Consider the following 18,416-nt stretch of genomic DNA (forward strand, 5'->3'; position numbering starts at 1 on the left):
ACGGTAAAAAATAAAAGAAAAAAATAGACAGAGTGGAAGAAGACCAAGAGATATTTCAAACTTTTGTGCACTGCTTCCCAAATGGTTTGTCTACATTTTGTAATAATAAAAAAAAAAAAGTTTAAGCAAAATTTTATAAATTATCAAATTACAAATCCACATGGCCAAAAGTTCAATAATTCATAAATCAAATAAATAAATAAACAATAAATAAAACATGCCCAACTATAGATAAATAAATTGGATTTTGGTTGCATATATATATTCTCCCATCTTGAAGTCAACTAAAAAAATTTAAAAAAATAAAATAAAAATAACTCTCAAAGCCTCTTTATACACATTCAAAAAATAAAAAAGAGCAATAAATTATTTTTTAATCCGAAATGTATATAAAAAAATAATAGTATTCCATAAAAATATAAAACAACCCTCAATTAAAAAGAAAAAAACAACTCGACTATTATTATATACAAACGGATTATTTTTTTATTTTTTTATATAATATATATATATATATATATATATATATATATATATATATATATATATATATATATATATATATATATATATATATGATTTAATAACACTCTATATACAAACCCTTAAATAATGAATTCCAATTCTACTATTATTATGCATAGATGGATTTTTTTTTAATCCAGAAAATATATAAACAAATAATAACATTACATAAAAAAATATAAAAAATCCTTAATTTAGAAAAAATAAAATACCAACTCTACTATAAATATATTTATTTTTATTTATGTTGGTAAATTATGCAATTTTTTAAGAATAATAAAATTTAAATAATTAACCAAAATAAATAAATAAATAAATAAATAAAAAGGTGCCCCCAAAGCTCTGTCTTTGCTATGAGTCACTGCCTGTGAGACTTCACTCCAAAAATCCCTCCTTTTTTTCTCTTTTCCATCCCCAAACCCTCATCATCCATGGCATCTCCTCCTCCTCATCATCCTCCTCATCTCCCCTCGAAATCCCTCGCCTTCTAGATCATGTACCTGTCGGAGAAGCGCCGCCCGATCGAGACGATGCTTGGAGTCATCGCCAACGCCGCAATCCCTACCCAGCAGCCGATGATCATGGCGGACAGCAGCGGGGGTGAGGAGCACGAGATAAAAGCCCCGAAGAAGCGCGCTGAGACCTGGGTTCAAGAAGAAACCCGTAGCTTGATCGGTTTCCGCCGAGAAATGGATGGCCTTTTCAACACCTCCAAGTCGAACAAGCACCTCTGGGAGCAGATCTCGGCCAAGATGAGGGATAAGGGTTATGATAGGTCTGCGACGATGTGCACTGATAAATGGAGGAACTTGTTGAAGGAGTTCAAGAAGGCGAAGCATAGGGATAGAGGGAGCGGGTCTTCTAAGATGTCTTATTACAAGGAGCTTGATGAGTTGCTCAAGGAGAGGAGCAGGAATGGTAATTACAAGAGCCCGGCGAACTCTAAGGTTGATTCATACCTCCAGTTCTCAGATAAAGGTATATAGAAAAAAATTCTTCTTTTGATGTGTTTGATTTGAGAATTAATGCTGTATTTGAGGATTGGATACTTTAGTTTGATTAATTGTGTGTGATATGAGGAAATCTGGTTTCTAGGAACAGAGAAATTTCCTGAAATTGATTAGAGGACATTGATTGTTAGTTTTTGCGAATATAGTTTTTGGTTTTATATGATGTTTTTAATTTGGCTTCAGTATTGAACTTGAAAGAGTTTCTTGTGAGTGTTCTTATTGGTTTCTACTTAAATCGGTGAGTGAAATTAGAATTTTGCAATCTTTTCCTTGTTAATCTAGCAATTGCTGTAGCAGTACTTTCTAAGTGAGTAAAAACTTGCTTATTGTTCAATTGTTATTGATTATAGATCTGTTTATAATCTATATAAATGTGTTGATTCATAATGTATTAGTTTAATTTCCATGATGTTTTGTGTAGATGATTCCAGTTCTTATTCTAATTTCCTTCTCAATGTCTCATGTAATGCTTGTGTCCATATCCATTGTAGCGTAATGTTTTGTTGATATTGTATATGTTACTTGTTAACTTTACTAAATTATTTTACTATATCTGAGTGGATCTAGGACTTGAAGATGCCGGTATTCCATTTGGACCTGTAGAAGGTACTGTTTTATTATCCTTCTCTTTTTATCTAGTGTTGGAGAAGTGCTATTCGCATAATTGTATTTTACATTCTTATGTCCGCCGCAATTTTAATTTTGTTATTGTATTCAATTGGAGACCTTATCAATCTCATTTTCTTAATGTGTTTCACTAGTTGGGATTCTTTATAATTTCTTTTGACAAGTTGTTGTGGAGGGGGGTAATAAAAACTTACCATTAGAAACTTGCCTAATGCAAATTTTGCAAAATACTCGAACACTGTTTGGGAAAGAGTAATAGAGTGTGTTTTTCTTCTTTTCACAAAGTGTACTATAGTTCTTCCTAATTCTAGTGCACTGGTGAAAGATGAGACAACTTTTTAATGAAAAGGTTACCATTATAAATCTGCTTAATGCAAAGTCATGCAAAATATTTGAAAACAGCTTGAGAAAGGGTAACAAAGTGTGTTTTCCTTCTTGTGCCAAATGAAACCAATTCAAATCCTTCCTAATTCTAGTGTGTTGGTGAAAGATGATAAAATTTCATCAGTCAATATATGTTTTTTGTTATGTTATATGTATTAGATTAATAAACAGCCCCGCATCAATTAATTTAGAAAATATGGATTTGAATATATATATATATATATGCCTAGGTTTTTCATCTTGTTAGTTTAAGCTTTTAAGTTGAATCGAGCTCAAATAATATGTTTGATTTGTGTCTAGCATGGTATCTAAGTTTGGTTTGTTTGGTTTGATTGCAACATGGCTTTCTAAAATAAATTAGCATGTTCAAGGGGGTTGTATTAGAGTTTCTATAGTCCACGTAGGTTAATTTGGAAAAGATGGATTTGAATATATATATATATATATATATATATATATATATTGATACAAGTCTAGGTTGCTCAATACCCATTAGCTTAAGCTTTTGATTGAATTTGGTCAACATAATATGTTTGGTTTTCATCTAGAACTGCATATCTAAACTATGAAATTTAAATTCTTTTAGGAAAATATATGTATACTGACAACATTTGGAATATATTTTAAATTTAATTATAGAACCAAGGATTAAAAGTGAATTTACCTTAAATTACTTATCTAGTCGTAGGTCATTTAGGTTATGTTTGGTGACCTAGTTGGAGTGAAAGTTCTATTCTAGTTTTTGTTCCCTTTCTATATTTGGCTACCTGCTAGCAAGTGGGAATGACCATTCTGGCTAGGATGCCAGTTCAACTTAGAACAGAAAGCAATATACTAGTGAGGGTTTGTTTTTGTTTATTTTTGGTTGGCATATAAATCATTGAAAATGACCTCCTAGAGCATAAATCCATCTGGAATATATAATTATGTGCATAACCAAAGGAAACCAAATATTTGGACCTGATGTGGCTCAAGTAAAGGGGTTTATAAGCCTTTCAAATAGCTTGATTCTTTTAAACTGTGTAATTATGCATATCCACCTATAAAACATGTTTATTTTTTCATTGTAACTTCACTCATCTAGGTGCATGTATACCACTGCCAAATAGCTTCATTGTGTATTGATTACACCTGTAAGAAGTTGTTCCAAGGCAATACTTTTTTCCATAATAACCTGATATCTTTGCCAAACAAATACTTTCACAAGAGTTACATAAATTTTATATCCATTTTATTTGTCCAGCACAAGACACAGAACTCATCTGCATGTAATATTTTTTTACCAAAAAATTGTTTCTTCCTTGGAATTTTATGGCATCAATATATGCACTCTTGGTAGTGTTGCAGTTCCATATCATGATTGTTTATTGCCTATACACGTCAGCTATCCATGTATTTTTTCTTAAGAAAGCTTTGTCTTTGGTTATCCAGCTACTGGTAGGTCCGAACTCAATTTGGAAAGACGTTTGGAGCATGACCCACATACTCTTGCCATAACAGCATCTGATCCAGTTGCGGCCAATGGAGTTCCCCCATGGAACTGGAGAGACAACTCAGCTAATGGTAATACACCTGCAGATGGTAGGCTAACACATACTCATATTGTTTCTTGCTGTTTTCATCTGAAATCTTTTTATGGTACTGCCCTTTTTGGCTGGATCATCCCTTTACCTAAAGACTCACAATCACATTGAACATATGCATTTGTTGTTTACCAGTATATAATTATACCAGGTGCGAGTGAACAGCGCGATTATGTGTTGCTATGTTTTCATCGTGACAAGATTTTAACCATTTTTTCCAGGTGGAGATAACCAAGCTTCTTATGGTGGAAGAGTCATTTTAGTGAAGTGGGGAGAATATGCTCGAAAGATAGGTATTGATGGCACTGCAGACGCCATTAAGGAGGCCATCAAATCGGCTTTTGGATTAAGAACAAGAAGGGCATTTTGGCTAGAGGATGAAGATGAGGTTGTTCGCAGCCTTGACAGGGACATGCCATTGGGAACTTACACTCTCCATCTTGATGAAGGTAAGATGATATCCACAAAGTCTCCCTTCACATATTAGCTGTCAACTTTCTGCAATTCCAACCTTTGGTTCCTAATTTCATCAGTTTCCTGCGCACAATTCAATGTAGCCGAGGTGTTGACTAGCATTTGTCACTGATGATTTGTGCGTGACAACATGGTCTTAGTGGTAGCAATACTTAGCAAGAATTGTTATGTTCAGACTCAATTTTTTGTAGGCATTGAACAGTTAATTATATAAATGGAGTTAATTGTTTTACTTCCGATAACACTTCGGAAACCTGCGTGAAGCACTATAATTATGAATTATTTGGTTCTGTATCTTCAGATTCTTTAAATGTTTCAACATTTACTTTCTTGTTAATGCATATTAGCGGGATGAAGATCTTTGACAGTTGTTTTTCGTCTGTAAAACAAATAACCAGTTGAACTGTATTTCTTTTAAATGCAATGCGTCTCTCAAGCGTAAAATTTGGTATTATGCAGCTATGATGTTACCCCGACGATCACTCCATCTTGTGTTGATGTTCCTTTTGATGTGTGTGTTTTCAGTCTGATGATTTAATTTGTGGGCTGTTTCTCATCGACACTTTATGTTGGTAATTCTCGAATTTTCAGGGGTAACAATTAAAGTATGTGTCTATGATGATACCGACCGCATACCAGTACGAACCGAAGACAAGACACTCTATACTGAAGAAGACTTCCGTGATTTTCTCTCTCGGCGCTGCTGGGCTGGCCTCAGGGAGTTGAGCGGATTTAGAACCGTGGACATTTTTGATGACCTTCGCTCCGATTGCATATATCAAGGCGTAAGATCGGATTAACTGGTCTCGCTCTGCAAATCTAACTGTCTTTTGTGCCAGATGATTATCATATCATTCTGTAACTTATTGTGTATGCTCATAACCATTTTAAACATAGGAGCCTTTCTTAGCTAATGGTTGAGCAATACAAATGAATTTATCAAAAATTATCAAGTTTTTTGTTAAATGAAATTATCTGGACTCGATTCAATCCAAAAGCTCAAACTGATATGAAGGGAGATCTTTGTTTATCTATTCGAATTTATGTTTATTAAATTAGTTATTTCAATGATAATCATGTGAAAGTGAAAGAAAAAGAAGAAATCAGACTTGATTCAGATAGCTCTGAAATGATCACATTTCAAATTCACAGAAGAGGCATGTACCAAAACACAATTAGATCAAATCCTAAGATCAAACTACATCAATCATTCCTTTGTCAAAATAACAAACAAAAAATCAATCATTCCTGATCATCCCAATCATCATTCTTGTATGAAACCAGTGTGTCCACTTTATGTATCTGCAACAATAACAGAAAAACTTAGCTAAAATCAATCAGATAATTTCTTAATTAAGTCAACAAAACTAGAAATATATTCCACATTATTTCTACCTTGGTATCAAAAGAATGAAGTTTCACCATCTGTGGATTCTTGATCAATTTTGCATCACTTTCAATCCAAGTGAATGGCACAGCAACATCCTTATCAGTGTAAGCCAACACATCAAACACACCTAAAGAACCAAAACTCAATTCTATCAACAATAAAAATCAATTAAAAGAAGAAGAAAACAGTAAAACAAAGATGATTTGTTTTCTCTCATATCAGATTCATCAAGAAAATTCAACCAAACAAACAACAAAAACCAGTAAAACAAAGATTAATATGTTTCCTTACATGGTTCATCAAGACAAGGCAAGTAAGTGATCGAAGAAGCAATTTGTCGCATAATCGCTTGAATCTCTCTCATAATTTCCTTATCACTCTTCTCCCTTGCAACTCTGAAAATAATTTTCACATTACCAATCCATATTTTTATCAAAAAAAATTAATAAAAAAAACAACAACAACATTTACTCACCCCTTCTCCACAACTTCACCATCAGTCTCAATGTTGAAGTTCCATCTCTCCAAAACCTCTGATGAGGCCTTGCTCATTATCACAAGCACAACCCTTTGCAACTTCCCTGCCTCCAACCATTCTTCCCATAATCCAAACAAGTAAAACAATCAAACAAAAGCATCAATACAATTCACAAGAACATGTCAAGCAGAGTTTTTTTTTAAAAAAAAAAATTATAAATTTTTTTACCAGAGAGTTGAGAAGTGAGACTTGAGATGAAGGACTTCACACCCTCATCCTGTGACAAAAGCATTGGCAGCCCATACTTCTTCACCTTTGCAAAACTCTCTTCCGGGTAAACTCCACGGTTATATAGAATACTGTAATTGTATTCAAGTTTTGCACTTTAGATTGAATTCCAACAAACCAAGAAGATCAAGAAAGCAAGAGATTTGCAAAGAGTATGTTACTTACCTATTAGCAGCATAACCTGTGATGAATGTTATGAAAACAAAGAAGATATAATGTTAGGACTTTGGAGTGAAGCATTGATGGTTGGAAGAGATATGGAGATGAAAAAGAAGAGGAAGAGATACCGAAAAACTCGCTAACAATGGCAGCGGAGCCTCTCAAGGTGATGATGTCCTTTGTGGCGGTTCTTGAGGCCATCTCTGGTTTAGTGTTCTTCTCTTCTTGGTGTATCTTTGGGAAAGAGAAAGGAGATGGAGATTGAGAATATAGAGAGAAGAAAGGAAGGGGAAAGTTTGGGTATCAGTGGGACTCCAACGGTCAAATGTTTTCTTTTTAAATTTTTAACGGTCAATTATTTATATATATGTCCCTGTTTATGTTATTTTAGCAATGTAGGTCCACCAACTTTTCTTTATTATTTTTTGGTCATTATATTTTGAATTTTTTTAAAAAAACTTTTCTTTGTGGGTTAAGGAAAAGTAAATGAGTAAATAGTAGAAATGATTTACCAATGTCAAAAAAGGTATTTGTTATTTTGTTTCTTTCTTTATTTAAAGGACGAACCTTTGTTCACAATTTTTTATAAAAAAAAATTAAATTATTTGAATTTTCTTTTTCTTTTTTTTTCGTAATTTTACTAAAGCTATTTTGATATAAAGTAAATGGGGATGATTTTCTTTTATAAAAGTTTTAATTGCTTTTTATGTTTTCAATTTTTTATAAGAAATTCTAAATTTGAACCAAAAATTAAATTGAGAATTTGTGATACAATTAAAGGCCTTAATTAACTGATTTTCTTTTAATTACACAAAAAAAAATCCATTCCAATGAAATATAAATATAAAAATAGGCGTAAATGTTCTTAGTAAGGCAACAAGAACAAGCTGCTTTATTCCACAACATTATCAAGATAAAAAACTCCAAGGCTTTAAATTTTCTTCAGCAGCAAAACAAGATGCAACAATTTGCCAAAAACATATCAAAAAAATCAGTCTCAATCATCAGAAATCCAAAGAATGCCGAGCATTGTTTCAATTCGGCTTTGAGAAGAAATCATTGACAGTCGGCATGATCTCGGGTGACTTGTTGCGGAGAAATTTTCGCAGACCATGTTGAGCATATTTCTCTCCCTCTTCGAAGTTCTCAAGAATTCCGGCAGCTCTGTTTTCTTTGGTCACCCTGCAAATCGATTACAAATCATCGGCAATTAGTTACCGTTATAGGATTTACAAGTTTTCGAATAAAAACACTAACATTGATTCAATATGCATGGTTCATTTCATTCATAACAATGTCAACAGCTAAAAAAATTCTGCGTTCGAAAATTATGTAATTTGATTAGCACTGAATTAAAAGAGGTTTCGCCGAATTATAAGGCAACAAGACATGCAAGCACCAGGACAGTTATTCTTATTGTAAATCAACAAAAAGCATTGCTAAAGTGCACAAGGAATAAGCATCATTGTTTAAAGAAACACAAAGGTTCTTGCTTTTCTGAACTAGTAGCTGAGGAAGGCCTTAAACTAGTTAATTAAAGACAACTCAACCACTCAAATATACAATTTTATTCCCACCATTGTTATAAAGATGAAGTTAGGTGAAGATAGAGATTAGTGATGAGATGATACCTCACTTCAGGGTTGGTGGAGATGTTCCTAATCAGTTGCATGCCACATATACCAACAGCAGTACCAACAGCTAAGAAGAGTGGATACACCTGAAACACAAACAAACAATCACAGTATGAGAACTCAGGTTCCACAAAAAGAGTCCAATGTTTCAATCCTTAATTGCTGCATGAAGAGGGAGGGCTAACAGCCATGAAAAAGTAATTGAGTTAATGGCAAAAATACATAGGATGAGTTCAGTCAGTATGAGGATACAGAATGATGTAAAACTTTGTATATTCTCTTGGTGGATCTCTTCAACTCAGATTGGTAGATGATCCTTGTCTTGTTGTCTTACTTTATTCACAATAAACAGAGCATTTAATTAAGGGAAAAAAAAACTAAAAAATAAAAATAAAATCATGCTGGAGTGGTTCCCACACAAAAGTCACAGAGACAGACCTACTAGTTTGGTTTTCTGGTCCTTGTCATTGATCTCATATATCACAGGCAATAAAAGAAGTACATAATGATTTCTCAAACCATAACATAAAACCCAAGCATAAAACATCAATTTTGAGAAAGAAAAAGTCACAATCTAATTAGAAACCACCAACTAATGCACACATCATCACAAAATCATGAAAATAAAAATAATAATTAATTAATTAATAATCCTGTGCACAATGTCAAATACACACACAGAGAACAAGCAAAACATCCAAATCACTCAAAATGCCATCTTCAAACAATTAAAGAATTCAAACCCCTCTTTAATTCATAAATATATCTTAGTATCTACAAACAATAAAATAAATAAAGATCCATCAGGGAATCCAACAATTCCGACGAACCAATCCTAATCCAGCTATGAGTAGAACTTTTCTACTCACAGCTTTTATAGACCTGTGTCCACTTGTCAGTGATTTTCGTCTACAGAGCTGCTTTATCTTTTCACTGGTTTTTCCATACTTATACTTTTAGGTGTTTTTGTGCCTCACTTCTGGTGAGAGCCTATGCTCTTCATAGTTTATTTGTATCTGTACTAGTTTATACTGATTTTTTTCAATAAATTTATGGTTTATCCACTTTTATCAAAACAAAAAAATAAATAAATAAAAGATCCATGCTTTACCATGCACAAATGTACAAACAAATAAACACGTAAAATCACTAGAAATTCATACCCAAATAAACAGATCTCAAGTAGAAACATTAAAAAGCCCTAGCAAATCAATACCTAGATCAATTCATTCACCAACGAACAAGTAATACAAATTAACCACAACAATATCATGTCAAATGAACAATGATGAGAAAAGATAGAGATGTAATAAACCTCAGGCCTCAACCATCGGCTAAGAGTGGTGGAAGACATTGGAGCCGCCTGGAGAAATCGAAACCCTAAAGAGAAAGAGAAAATTAAAGAAACAAAGCAAAGACCCGGAAAAGCGCATGCAGAAGAAGGTGTAGTAGTTATAGTAAGAAGTACCATTTGGAGCCGACACGGAAACTTTGGTCTAATAGCACGGCGCACATTTTTCACACCACTTTTATGTTTTTAATTTTTAATTTTTTAAAATTTATTCCATGTTATTATTTTAAATAATTGATTTTTTTTTCATTTAAACTATCGGTTTTTCTGTAGAAACAAAAGGAAGTGATAATCCTCTTATAATATATATATATATATATAGAGGACCAATCCGCTATGGACGTCAATAATTAAAAAAAAATTATGGATATCCATTATCAGCCGTTAGATTTTCGATCCAACGGCTAACATTGATAAATAATGTTACCACAACAACATGTATAATAAATAATGTTTGGAACAGTTCATCAATGTTAGTAGTTGGATCACAATCCAATAGCTGATAATTTGATATTCATAAAATTTTCTTTATCTATAGTACATTCATTTAGATGATATATATATATATATATTTATGTAGATATTAATTTAAACTCAAAACTATCGACTTGAAATAACCTAAATTTTTATTTATTAAATTAATCTCAATAAATAATTGAATATTAACTACTTTTGAAGAAAAAGTGCTATTTTATTTCTTTCACATTTCAAATATTGAGAGTTCAATCACATGACATTATCATAAATTTTAGAGAAAGTAAATAGCTATGTGATTATGTCAGTTGAATATATTGCTCATGTCCCTCCTACTAGTCAATTGGAGTTGTTCCTTGTTGTTTTAATGCAGCTTATTCAAAAATATATTTGAGGTGTTATAAGCACAATTTTTACGCATGTGAGAGTATTCATTTTCTTTTTTAATAAAAATAAATAAAAATATATCAAAGCAAAATCATTCTTTTGATTTAATTAATAAAAATATAGTTAAATCAATCAATACTTTTTTATTATTTAATTTCTTGTTTTTTTAATTGAATATTAAAATTTCTGAAATTTTGAAATTTGTAAAAAATTTGGTCAAATTATTAGGGCCGACCAAATGCCCACATCCCTATTTACTCCTTACATTGTATTTATATTCATAATAATATTATGAAATATTAAATTTGATTGGAGAGAATATTCCATGGAATATCCTATTCAAAGACACCCGCATGCATGCCATGACCATGCTTAGCTTTGCAAAGTAAACGCATATATATATATATATATAAAGTTTTTGAATTCCGACATCTTTTGGATCATGGCATATACCAAGAATATTTATTTTTTGTTTGAAATGCTAAGTTATGGAGTGCATCATCAAACAGGCTTTGAACTTCTTTATTCTAGAACTTAAATTTGCCACCTAATTTCCCAATGGGCCCATGGTTACTGTTTCTTTTGGTTTCCCAAATTATTTTTATATATATATATATATATATTATGGATTTTTAAATTTTTATCCAATATAGAGGCGCTCAAATGCCATATTTTTGGCAAAAAAAAAAAAAACTAAAATAAATAAATATAAAAATTTGCTTTATGAGTTAATATAATTAATCATAAGGCATATGTGATGTTATGAGGGTGTAAAGCAAATTCATGGTTAATATTTGTATGAAATCTTGGTAATAAAGAGTTGTATATAACATTAATGTCTCAAGTATTTTTATATGAGTATTTGTTTAGGAGTTATTTGGAGTTTTATATTTAAAAATTTCATGTGTTCATTTATTAAGGAAAAAAAAGTGACATTTGACTTTTGTTTTGTTTTATTTTTTATTTTTGTACATCAGATAAGTCATCCATCTCAACTAATATTGTAAAAAAAAATCTTAAAATTTTTATTTATTTATTATAAATTTTTAGTATTTTTTAAATATTTAAACCAACAAAAAAATAACAACATTTATAATTTTTCCCCAATTAAAAAATAGAGACATAACTTTCAAACCACATCAAAATAAACATTTATGTCACCTTTTATTTTATTTTTTTAAGCTCGACAAAACTACTTCAGACTATTCTTTAACACATTTAAGATAAATACATAGTATAAAATAACGTAATCATCATATGTATCTTGAAAATAATATATATATACATACATTTAACAAATTTAATGGAGTGAATTTAAACACAACACCTCCAAAGGTTGAAGTCTTGAATCCATCTCGTATTTTAATAAAATAAAATAAATAAAATATCGGATCATGTCTTTGTTCTCACCACAAGTAAAAAAAAAAAAAACTTTATTCTTTTCAAATGGTTTTTTTATGTTTGTTTTTTAATTTGGGTTTATTTATTTGTTTTGTTGCAAACAAGTTGATAGGTGCAGAGTATAAAATCTCTAGAAAACGTTGAAACGGATAAGATTTTTCATGGCATCCACAATTTTTTTTTCCTCTCATTTGATATAAAAAAAAGCAACAAATTCTCACCATACCTTTTATTCATGTTCCATTGACATTATTTTTAAACCATAAAACTATTTTCAAACCATATATTATATATTTTTTTCTGCTCTTTATTTATTTATTTATTTTTTAAATATGGATAGATTAGCAACCCTCATTATTGAAGGGAATAAATATTATATATATTTGAGAGATGGTTTAGTCTTCAAATAATATAAATATTTTTAAATAAATTTAAAGTTAAAAATAAATAATTAGTTTTTAATTAGACGACAAACTTGGGGCGCAAGACAGTCCAAAGAAGCATCTAGAGAAGTCCGCCCCTTGGAAATAAAAACCCACAGTTCTATATCCGTAATTATTCTCAAAACCCAGTGGCATTTTCTCTATGGTCTCCTCTTTCAACGGCAATGCTTTACCGATTCCCGGGGCCCACCATCACGTGACTAACCACGTGATGCCACGTCATCCCCGACCCCCCAAACGACCCGTGCCGATGCTCACGTTGTCGTGGCGCTCCCACGCCCCTTCTAACTGATCCAGCCCAACACCTAACCAACTACGGTAAAATGTACCGCTGGAACTCTTCATCCCTACTGAATGGCTCGAGTTAGGACCGGGAAGTGGTCTGATTTCCTCGTTTCTGGGGTTCAGAGGACTTTCTTTTCATAGAAAGTGGGGAAAGTGAGGAGAAGTGTTCTGACTTCTTCCACTTCTGGTGTTCATATGCTGAAGTGAGAGAAGTGTCACTTCCCCTACTTTTAACTGAAGTAGATTTTAAATTAAAGCCACTTCAGTATTTTTTCACTGAAGTGGAGAAAAGTGAGTCAATCTATAAAAACTAGTTTTTTTTTTCATTTTTAAAGTTTTTTTTTGAACTCATAGAACTTCATCCAACACCTAAATCCTTCGATTCTAATATCATTTTTTCTGACAAATGAACATAGAAATCCTGAAAGTGATATCACTTCCCCCCACTTCAGGGAGTGACACTTCCCTCACTTCCTGATTTCTCCTCACTTGCAGTGAAATGAACGCCCCTCATTTGTGCTGAATTGAGGAAAATGTCTTTGTGGAGGAAAATGCACTTCCGTCACTTCCGATTAAAGTGAATTTTAAACTAAACTTACTTCAACGATTTTTTTACTAGACTGGGGAAGTGAGTAAATCTATAAAAACTTATTTTCTTTCACTTACAATTTTTTTTTTGAATTCATAAAACTTCATATAACACTCAAATTTTTCGGTTTTATTATTCTCAATTTATGATAAATGAACACAAAAAGTACTGGAAAGTAATATCACTTCTCTCACTTTAAAAAATGACAATTTCCTCATTTCCCACTCCATATCACTTTCTCGGAAAAAGAACGCTCTTAAGATATTTATTATGAGGAAATCACCTAAAATGAAAAAAAAAGAAAATACCACTATTTTTAGTATTTATGTATTCAGATAATATCAGTGAAATTATATAAATTAAAAAAAATGATAGAAAAATGTGTTTTTATATTTTAATAAAAAAATTATTAAAATTTATTTTAATCGAAAGTGAGAGAAATAACACTTATTTTATATCAGGACAAATTAACAAATTAACATCAGAAGGAGAGAAATCAGACCACTCTTCCAAAAATGACCGACCCAGAGTGACCCGGGTTTTTAGGTTCTTTTAAAAATTGCGCCGGATCTTCTTTAGCGGAGTCAGTACTCAGGAACATCAGAACACATTGAAAACCCTAGATCCCCATTCCATTATAAAAGCCTTCGCCTTTACCCTTCTACAGCTGTCATCGTTCTCAGTTTCTCGTCTCCACTCTTGCTTTCAAAACTCTCAGATCGTCATGGGTGAGCCTTTTTTCATCTGGATCTTGCTTTCTTTTGCTTGGTATTTGTTATTTGGTTCATTTTTTGGTTGAGTTCTGATTTTTTCACTGTTTTCTGTTGTTTTTTTGCAGGAAAGATCAGGATCGGTATCAATGGTATGTTGATTTGAGTGATTTTGATGTTTTTGTGTGGATTTCAGCCTTCCGAAGTGGTTTTTGTTTGATCTGATCATTTTTCGTTTGGTTTTTCTTTGTTATTGTTCAGGATTCGGAAGGATCGGGCGTTTGGTGGCGAGAGTAGCGCTCCAGAGTGATGATATTGAGCTTGTTGCCGTCAACGACCCCTTCATCACCACCGATTACATGGTATAGACCCGATCGATTTTTCATCTGTGCTCTTGATGATCCGATCGATTTTTGGCTGGATAGATCTATTTTATTTTGTTTTCAGATTGATCTGGATTAGTAATGATTTTGTGTTTTAAATTTTCACAAAGTATCATTAGATCGGCTTTAGCGAGCCTTATGATCACTATAAAATGCAAAGGATTCAATGAAAAGGTTACAGCTTTCTTCGTTATTTGATCGGTGAACAGTGGATCTGTGTACTTCCATTTTTGTTATTTTTTTATTTTTTTAAATCTATAACAAAATTGGATCTTGAGGGAAGTCATAGTTCGGAAGGAAGGACTTTCGGTGCCGGCTTGTGTAGCGCTTGTCAAATGTATAAGTTTTTATTTTTTTAGTGGATATTTTGTCTTTGTCTAGGAAGTGATCTTATCTGCTACACTTGCAATTATATGAGAAACAGTCCATGGCCATTTTGAGTCTTTGACTGGTGTGTGGTTTGCTAAATTGACAGTGGGCCATTGTTTATGAATTATTGTTGATTTGAAAAGATGTGGTTGTGTAAGAATGTAGTCCTTGCAGTAAGATTTCGTAACTTGTGTCCTTGTTTAATTGTTCGTAAATATTGAGGCATACAAACAAAGTTTTATAGTTTATTTGGTCAAGATTTACTTAGAAACAAATTTGTTGATTCTGCTTGTTATTTAAATGGTGTATGAAGACCTTTGTGTGGTTTGCCAAGTTGTCAAATGTTGAATATAAGATTTATGTGTACTTACTGACACTGTATGATGTTCTGTTTCAGACTTATATGTTCAAGTATGATAGTGTTCATGGCCAATGGAAGAATCACGAAATCAAAGTTAAGGACTCGAAGACCCTTTTATTTGATGAGAAGGCAGTCACAGTTTATGGTATTAGGTGAGGAGATCCCTATCCTGTTTTAAGTCATGTTCATTGGTTTCCAAGTATTTGGTGTGTGAAAATGCCTTTTCATTTTATGTTAAAGAAACCCCGAGGAGATCCCATGGGGTGAGGCTGGTGCTGAGTATGTTGTTGAGTCAACTGGTGTATTCACTGACAAGGACAAGGCTGCAGCTCATTTGAAGGTATTGGCTTAGTAGGCTTATTGCTTTGGTTGTGAAGCATTGAATTATCTGACCCTTTGTTATTTTCTCATCGTTTTCATATGGTATCTTACATTGTGTTATGTTTTTTTCCTTTTACTGGTCTAGATCCCACCTGGTTGTCTATGTAATATGCATGAGAATTTGTCTTTGTTTTCATTTTCCTCATTGATATGCTAACTTGTTTATTTATGTGGGCTGTTGTTTATGCAATATGAATTAGGTGATTGGAAATTCACCATGCCTTGACCCTGGTAAAGGATTTAGGCCATTAGATTGTTGTCTAGTTATTAATATAGTTTTCTGGACGATTTATCCTCTTGTATCTCATGCAGAGAAGTTTTTATTTGCCATGTTACTTTTTCAAATCTCCCACCATTCCTGTGTCTGTGTTACTTTGTTGCGAGACATGTTGACGTAATTCATTTTTTTATGATTTGGAGTGGTTCTTGTTGTCATTCCAGCTATGCTGACATCTTTTCTTTCTTTCTTCTTCTTCTTCTTTCTTTTATTTGCTGTGCCATTAGCCTCACAGGCTGAGACCTTCTGATCACCCATGTGGCAACATTGGGTATGCATGTTTGCTAATTTGCAAGAGGGACTGCAATTTATTGTTTATGTAATTTGTAAATCTCTGTTTATGCTTTATACATGTAATTTTTTTAGGCTCGTTTATTTAGTTAAAAAAATGATTGTTGTTGCTTTGCTAGAGTGGTTAGCCATTTCTGTGCTCAATTTTCCTACTGCAGTTCCTTTTGTAAAACTGAGGTTTGTGATTGCAGGGTGGCGCCAAGAAGGTCATCATCTCTGCTCCTAGCAAGGATGCTCCAATGTTTGTGATTGGTGTCAATGAGCATGAGTACAAATCAGATATTGACATTGTTTCGAATGCTAGCTGCACCACCAACTGCCTTGCTCCTCTTGCAAAGGTATCCTCTTTTTTTTTATATATTAAATAAATTTTTTCCCTTGTTTTTAAAGACCTGTGCTCTGTTGTTCCTTTCATGGGCATTTGATAAACTTTTCTGCCGTGAATTTTGTAGGTTATCCATGACCACTTTGGCATCGTGGAGGGTTTGATGACCACAGTGCACTCAATTACTGGTATGGATGCGGATGCAGAGCTTTACCTGTAAAGTTTTTAATTGGATGTTTCTATGTGAGGGTTGTTCATTTGTGTTCTCTGTTTCTGGTCAGCCACACAAAAGACTGTTGATGGTCCATCTGCCAAGGACTGGAGAGGTGGAAGAGCTGCCAGTTTTAACATCATCCCCAGCAGCACTGGAGCTGCTAAGGTATTCTAAATAACTTCAATGTGATTGCATTTTCATTCATTTTGTGATTTTCTCTGGTTTTTTTCCAGTTTTTATTTTTGTTGCGCCTCTTGTGTGACTATGAGCATATTACATTATCAGCTTTTGTTGTTCTATATACACAGCTTCACATGAAAGTCTCCATAGAGACTGTATATAGGTTTGTGCCTAGATCATTCTATAGTTCCTTTTATATTTGTTAGATGCTCAATGTTCAGCAAATTGTCAATTTTAGTTACTGACTAAAATTTCAGCTTAAATATTTGACATATATCCGAACTAAAAAAATTACTCAATGCTTTTTTGTCAATTCCTGATGATTTACATTCAAAAGAACTTTTTCAAGTAAATCTGTCTTATATTGCACAGCGTAACACTCCATCTGGTGAATTTGCAGGCTGTTGGTAAAGTTCTGCCTGCCTTGAATGGAAAACTCACTGGGATGGCTTTCCGTGTTCCAACTGTTGATGTCTCTGTTGTGGATCTGACTGCCAGGCTCGAGAAGTCAGCAACTTACGATGAGGTCAAGGCTGTAATCAAGTATGTTAATATCAAGCACCCTTGGGCTTGCAAGAAACTGTTTAATGACTTTGGGATTTCTTGAATGAATTTAAATCAAATTTTTGTTGGGATCTTGGCTTATATATTATTGTTCTTCCAGGCAAGAGTCTGAGGGCAAGTTGAAGGGTATCTTGGGTTATACTGAAGATGATTTGGTCTCAACAGACTTTGTGGGTGACAGCAGGTATATGCAAGTGCTATTTCACTAGACAGACAGTATTGGTAACCTCTTTTTACATGGTATTCATTTCTAATTCATCTTCCTGGTTAAATTACAGGTCTAGCATCTTTGATGCCAAGGCTGGAATTGCTCTGAATGAGAATTTCATCAAATTTGTTTCTTGGTATGACAATGAGTGGGGATACAGGTAATCCACCTTACTTATCAGAATCAATTTGTTTTATCCAAAATTTAGTCTCTATATTTGATTTCCAATTCATTTTACCTTTTTTTGTAGCAACCGTGTTGTTGACTTGATCCGCCACATGTTCAAGTGCCAGTAGGATGTTTATCCCTCAAGTCTAGATCCAGTCTCCATCAATGTGGTTTATGGTCTGTTTGTTCTTAATAGTTTGTGTATTTCTCTGATGGGAATAAAAGTCCGATACTCTGTGATGTTTGGGTCTTTTGTTTTTCTGAATATGTTTGTGTTGGTCTGAGGGTTACCCTCATTTTGTTGAGTTATGCTCTGAATCGGCTGAAATTTGAACTGTAACTTGTGATAAAATTGGCTGTGCTTGCTTTTCTTTTCCCTTGTTTATGCTATATTTGGTTTGACCTTTATGTTAGAATGTTATTAAACTTATGTTTTTGCAGGGCTGAGTGAGTTTAAGTGCTTGCTCGGAAATATTGTGGCAAATTACCTTCTAGGTTTTGTT

At 32.9% G+C, this 18,416-nt stretch overlaps 4 protein-coding genes across 6 annotated transcripts; 2 read left to right on the forward strand and 2 right to left on the reverse strand.

The window, feature by feature from the left end:
- Positions 1-881: 881 nt before the first annotated feature.
- Positions 882-5,593, forward strand: LOC120270631 (trihelix transcription factor GT-1-like). 3 transcript variants are annotated; one of them, XM_039277684.1, is made up of 5 exons: positions 882-1,503; positions 2,103-2,141; positions 3,978-4,127; positions 4,351-4,578; positions 5,195-5,593. In XM_039277684.1, exons 1-5 carry the CDS (start codon positions 1,020-1,022, stop codon positions 5,401-5,403), a joined length of 1,110 nt encoding a protein of 369 aa, XP_039133618.1. In that variant the 5' UTR covers positions 882-1,019; the 3' UTR covers positions 5,404-5,593. The 3 variants fall into 3 exon arrangements, with proteins under 3 accessions (XP_039133618.1, XP_039133619.1, XP_039133620.1); XM_039277685.1 differs by having other exon boundaries at positions 3,978-4,109; XM_039277686.1 differs by lacking the exon at positions 5,195-5,593 and adding an exon at positions 4,663-4,897.
- Positions 5,594-5,765: 172 nt separating this feature from the next.
- On the reverse strand, positions 5,766-7,226 carry LOC120270786 (mitotic spindle checkpoint protein MAD2). Its single transcript, XM_039277852.1, has 7 exons — positions 7,047-7,226; positions 6,925-6,940; positions 6,700-6,830; positions 6,469-6,589; positions 6,285-6,388; positions 5,999-6,120; positions 5,766-5,905 (listed from the first exon to the last, which is right to left on the reverse strand). Exons 1-7 carry the CDS (start codon positions 7,117-7,119, stop codon positions 5,846-5,848), a joined length of 627 nt encoding a protein of 208 aa, XP_039133786.1. The 5' UTR covers positions 7,120-7,226; the 3' UTR covers positions 5,766-5,845.
- Positions 7,227-7,739: 513 nt separating this feature from the next.
- Positions 7,740-10,019, reverse strand: LOC120270645. The gene is made up of 3 exons (XM_039277702.1): positions 9,868-10,019; positions 8,550-8,638; positions 7,740-8,100 (listed from the first exon to the last, which is right to left on the reverse strand). Exons 1-3 carry the CDS (start codon positions 9,904-9,906, stop codon positions 7,953-7,955), a joined length of 276 nt encoding a protein of 91 aa, XP_039133636.1. The 5' UTR covers positions 9,907-10,019; the 3' UTR covers positions 7,740-7,952.
- A 4,055-nt stretch (positions 10,020-14,074) lies between these two features.
- Positions 14,075-18,289, forward strand: LOC120270637 (glyceraldehyde-3-phosphate dehydrogenase 2, cytosolic-like). The gene is made up of 12 exons (XM_039277693.1): positions 14,075-14,210; positions 14,321-14,344; positions 14,454-14,554; positions 15,342-15,457; positions 15,546-15,645; positions 16,446-16,592; positions 16,707-16,767; positions 16,861-16,958; positions 17,374-17,516; positions 17,638-17,721; positions 17,816-17,905; positions 17,996-18,289. Exons 1-12 carry the CDS (start codon positions 14,207-14,209, stop codon positions 18,039-18,041), a joined length of 1,014 nt encoding a protein of 337 aa, XP_039133627.1. The 5' UTR covers positions 14,075-14,206; the 3' UTR covers positions 18,042-18,289.
- Positions 18,290-18,416: the final 127 nt, after the last annotated feature.

The sequence above is a fragment of the Dioscorea cayenensis genome, chromosome 10 (assembly GCF_009730915.1).
Source record: "Dioscorea cayenensis subsp. rotundata cultivar TDr96_F1 chromosome 10, TDr96_F1_v2_PseudoChromosome.rev07_lg8_w22 25.fasta, whole genome shotgun sequence".
Classification (NCBI taxonomy): domain Eukaryota; kingdom Viridiplantae; phylum Streptophyta; class Magnoliopsida; order Dioscoreales; family Dioscoreaceae; genus Dioscorea; species Dioscorea cayenensis.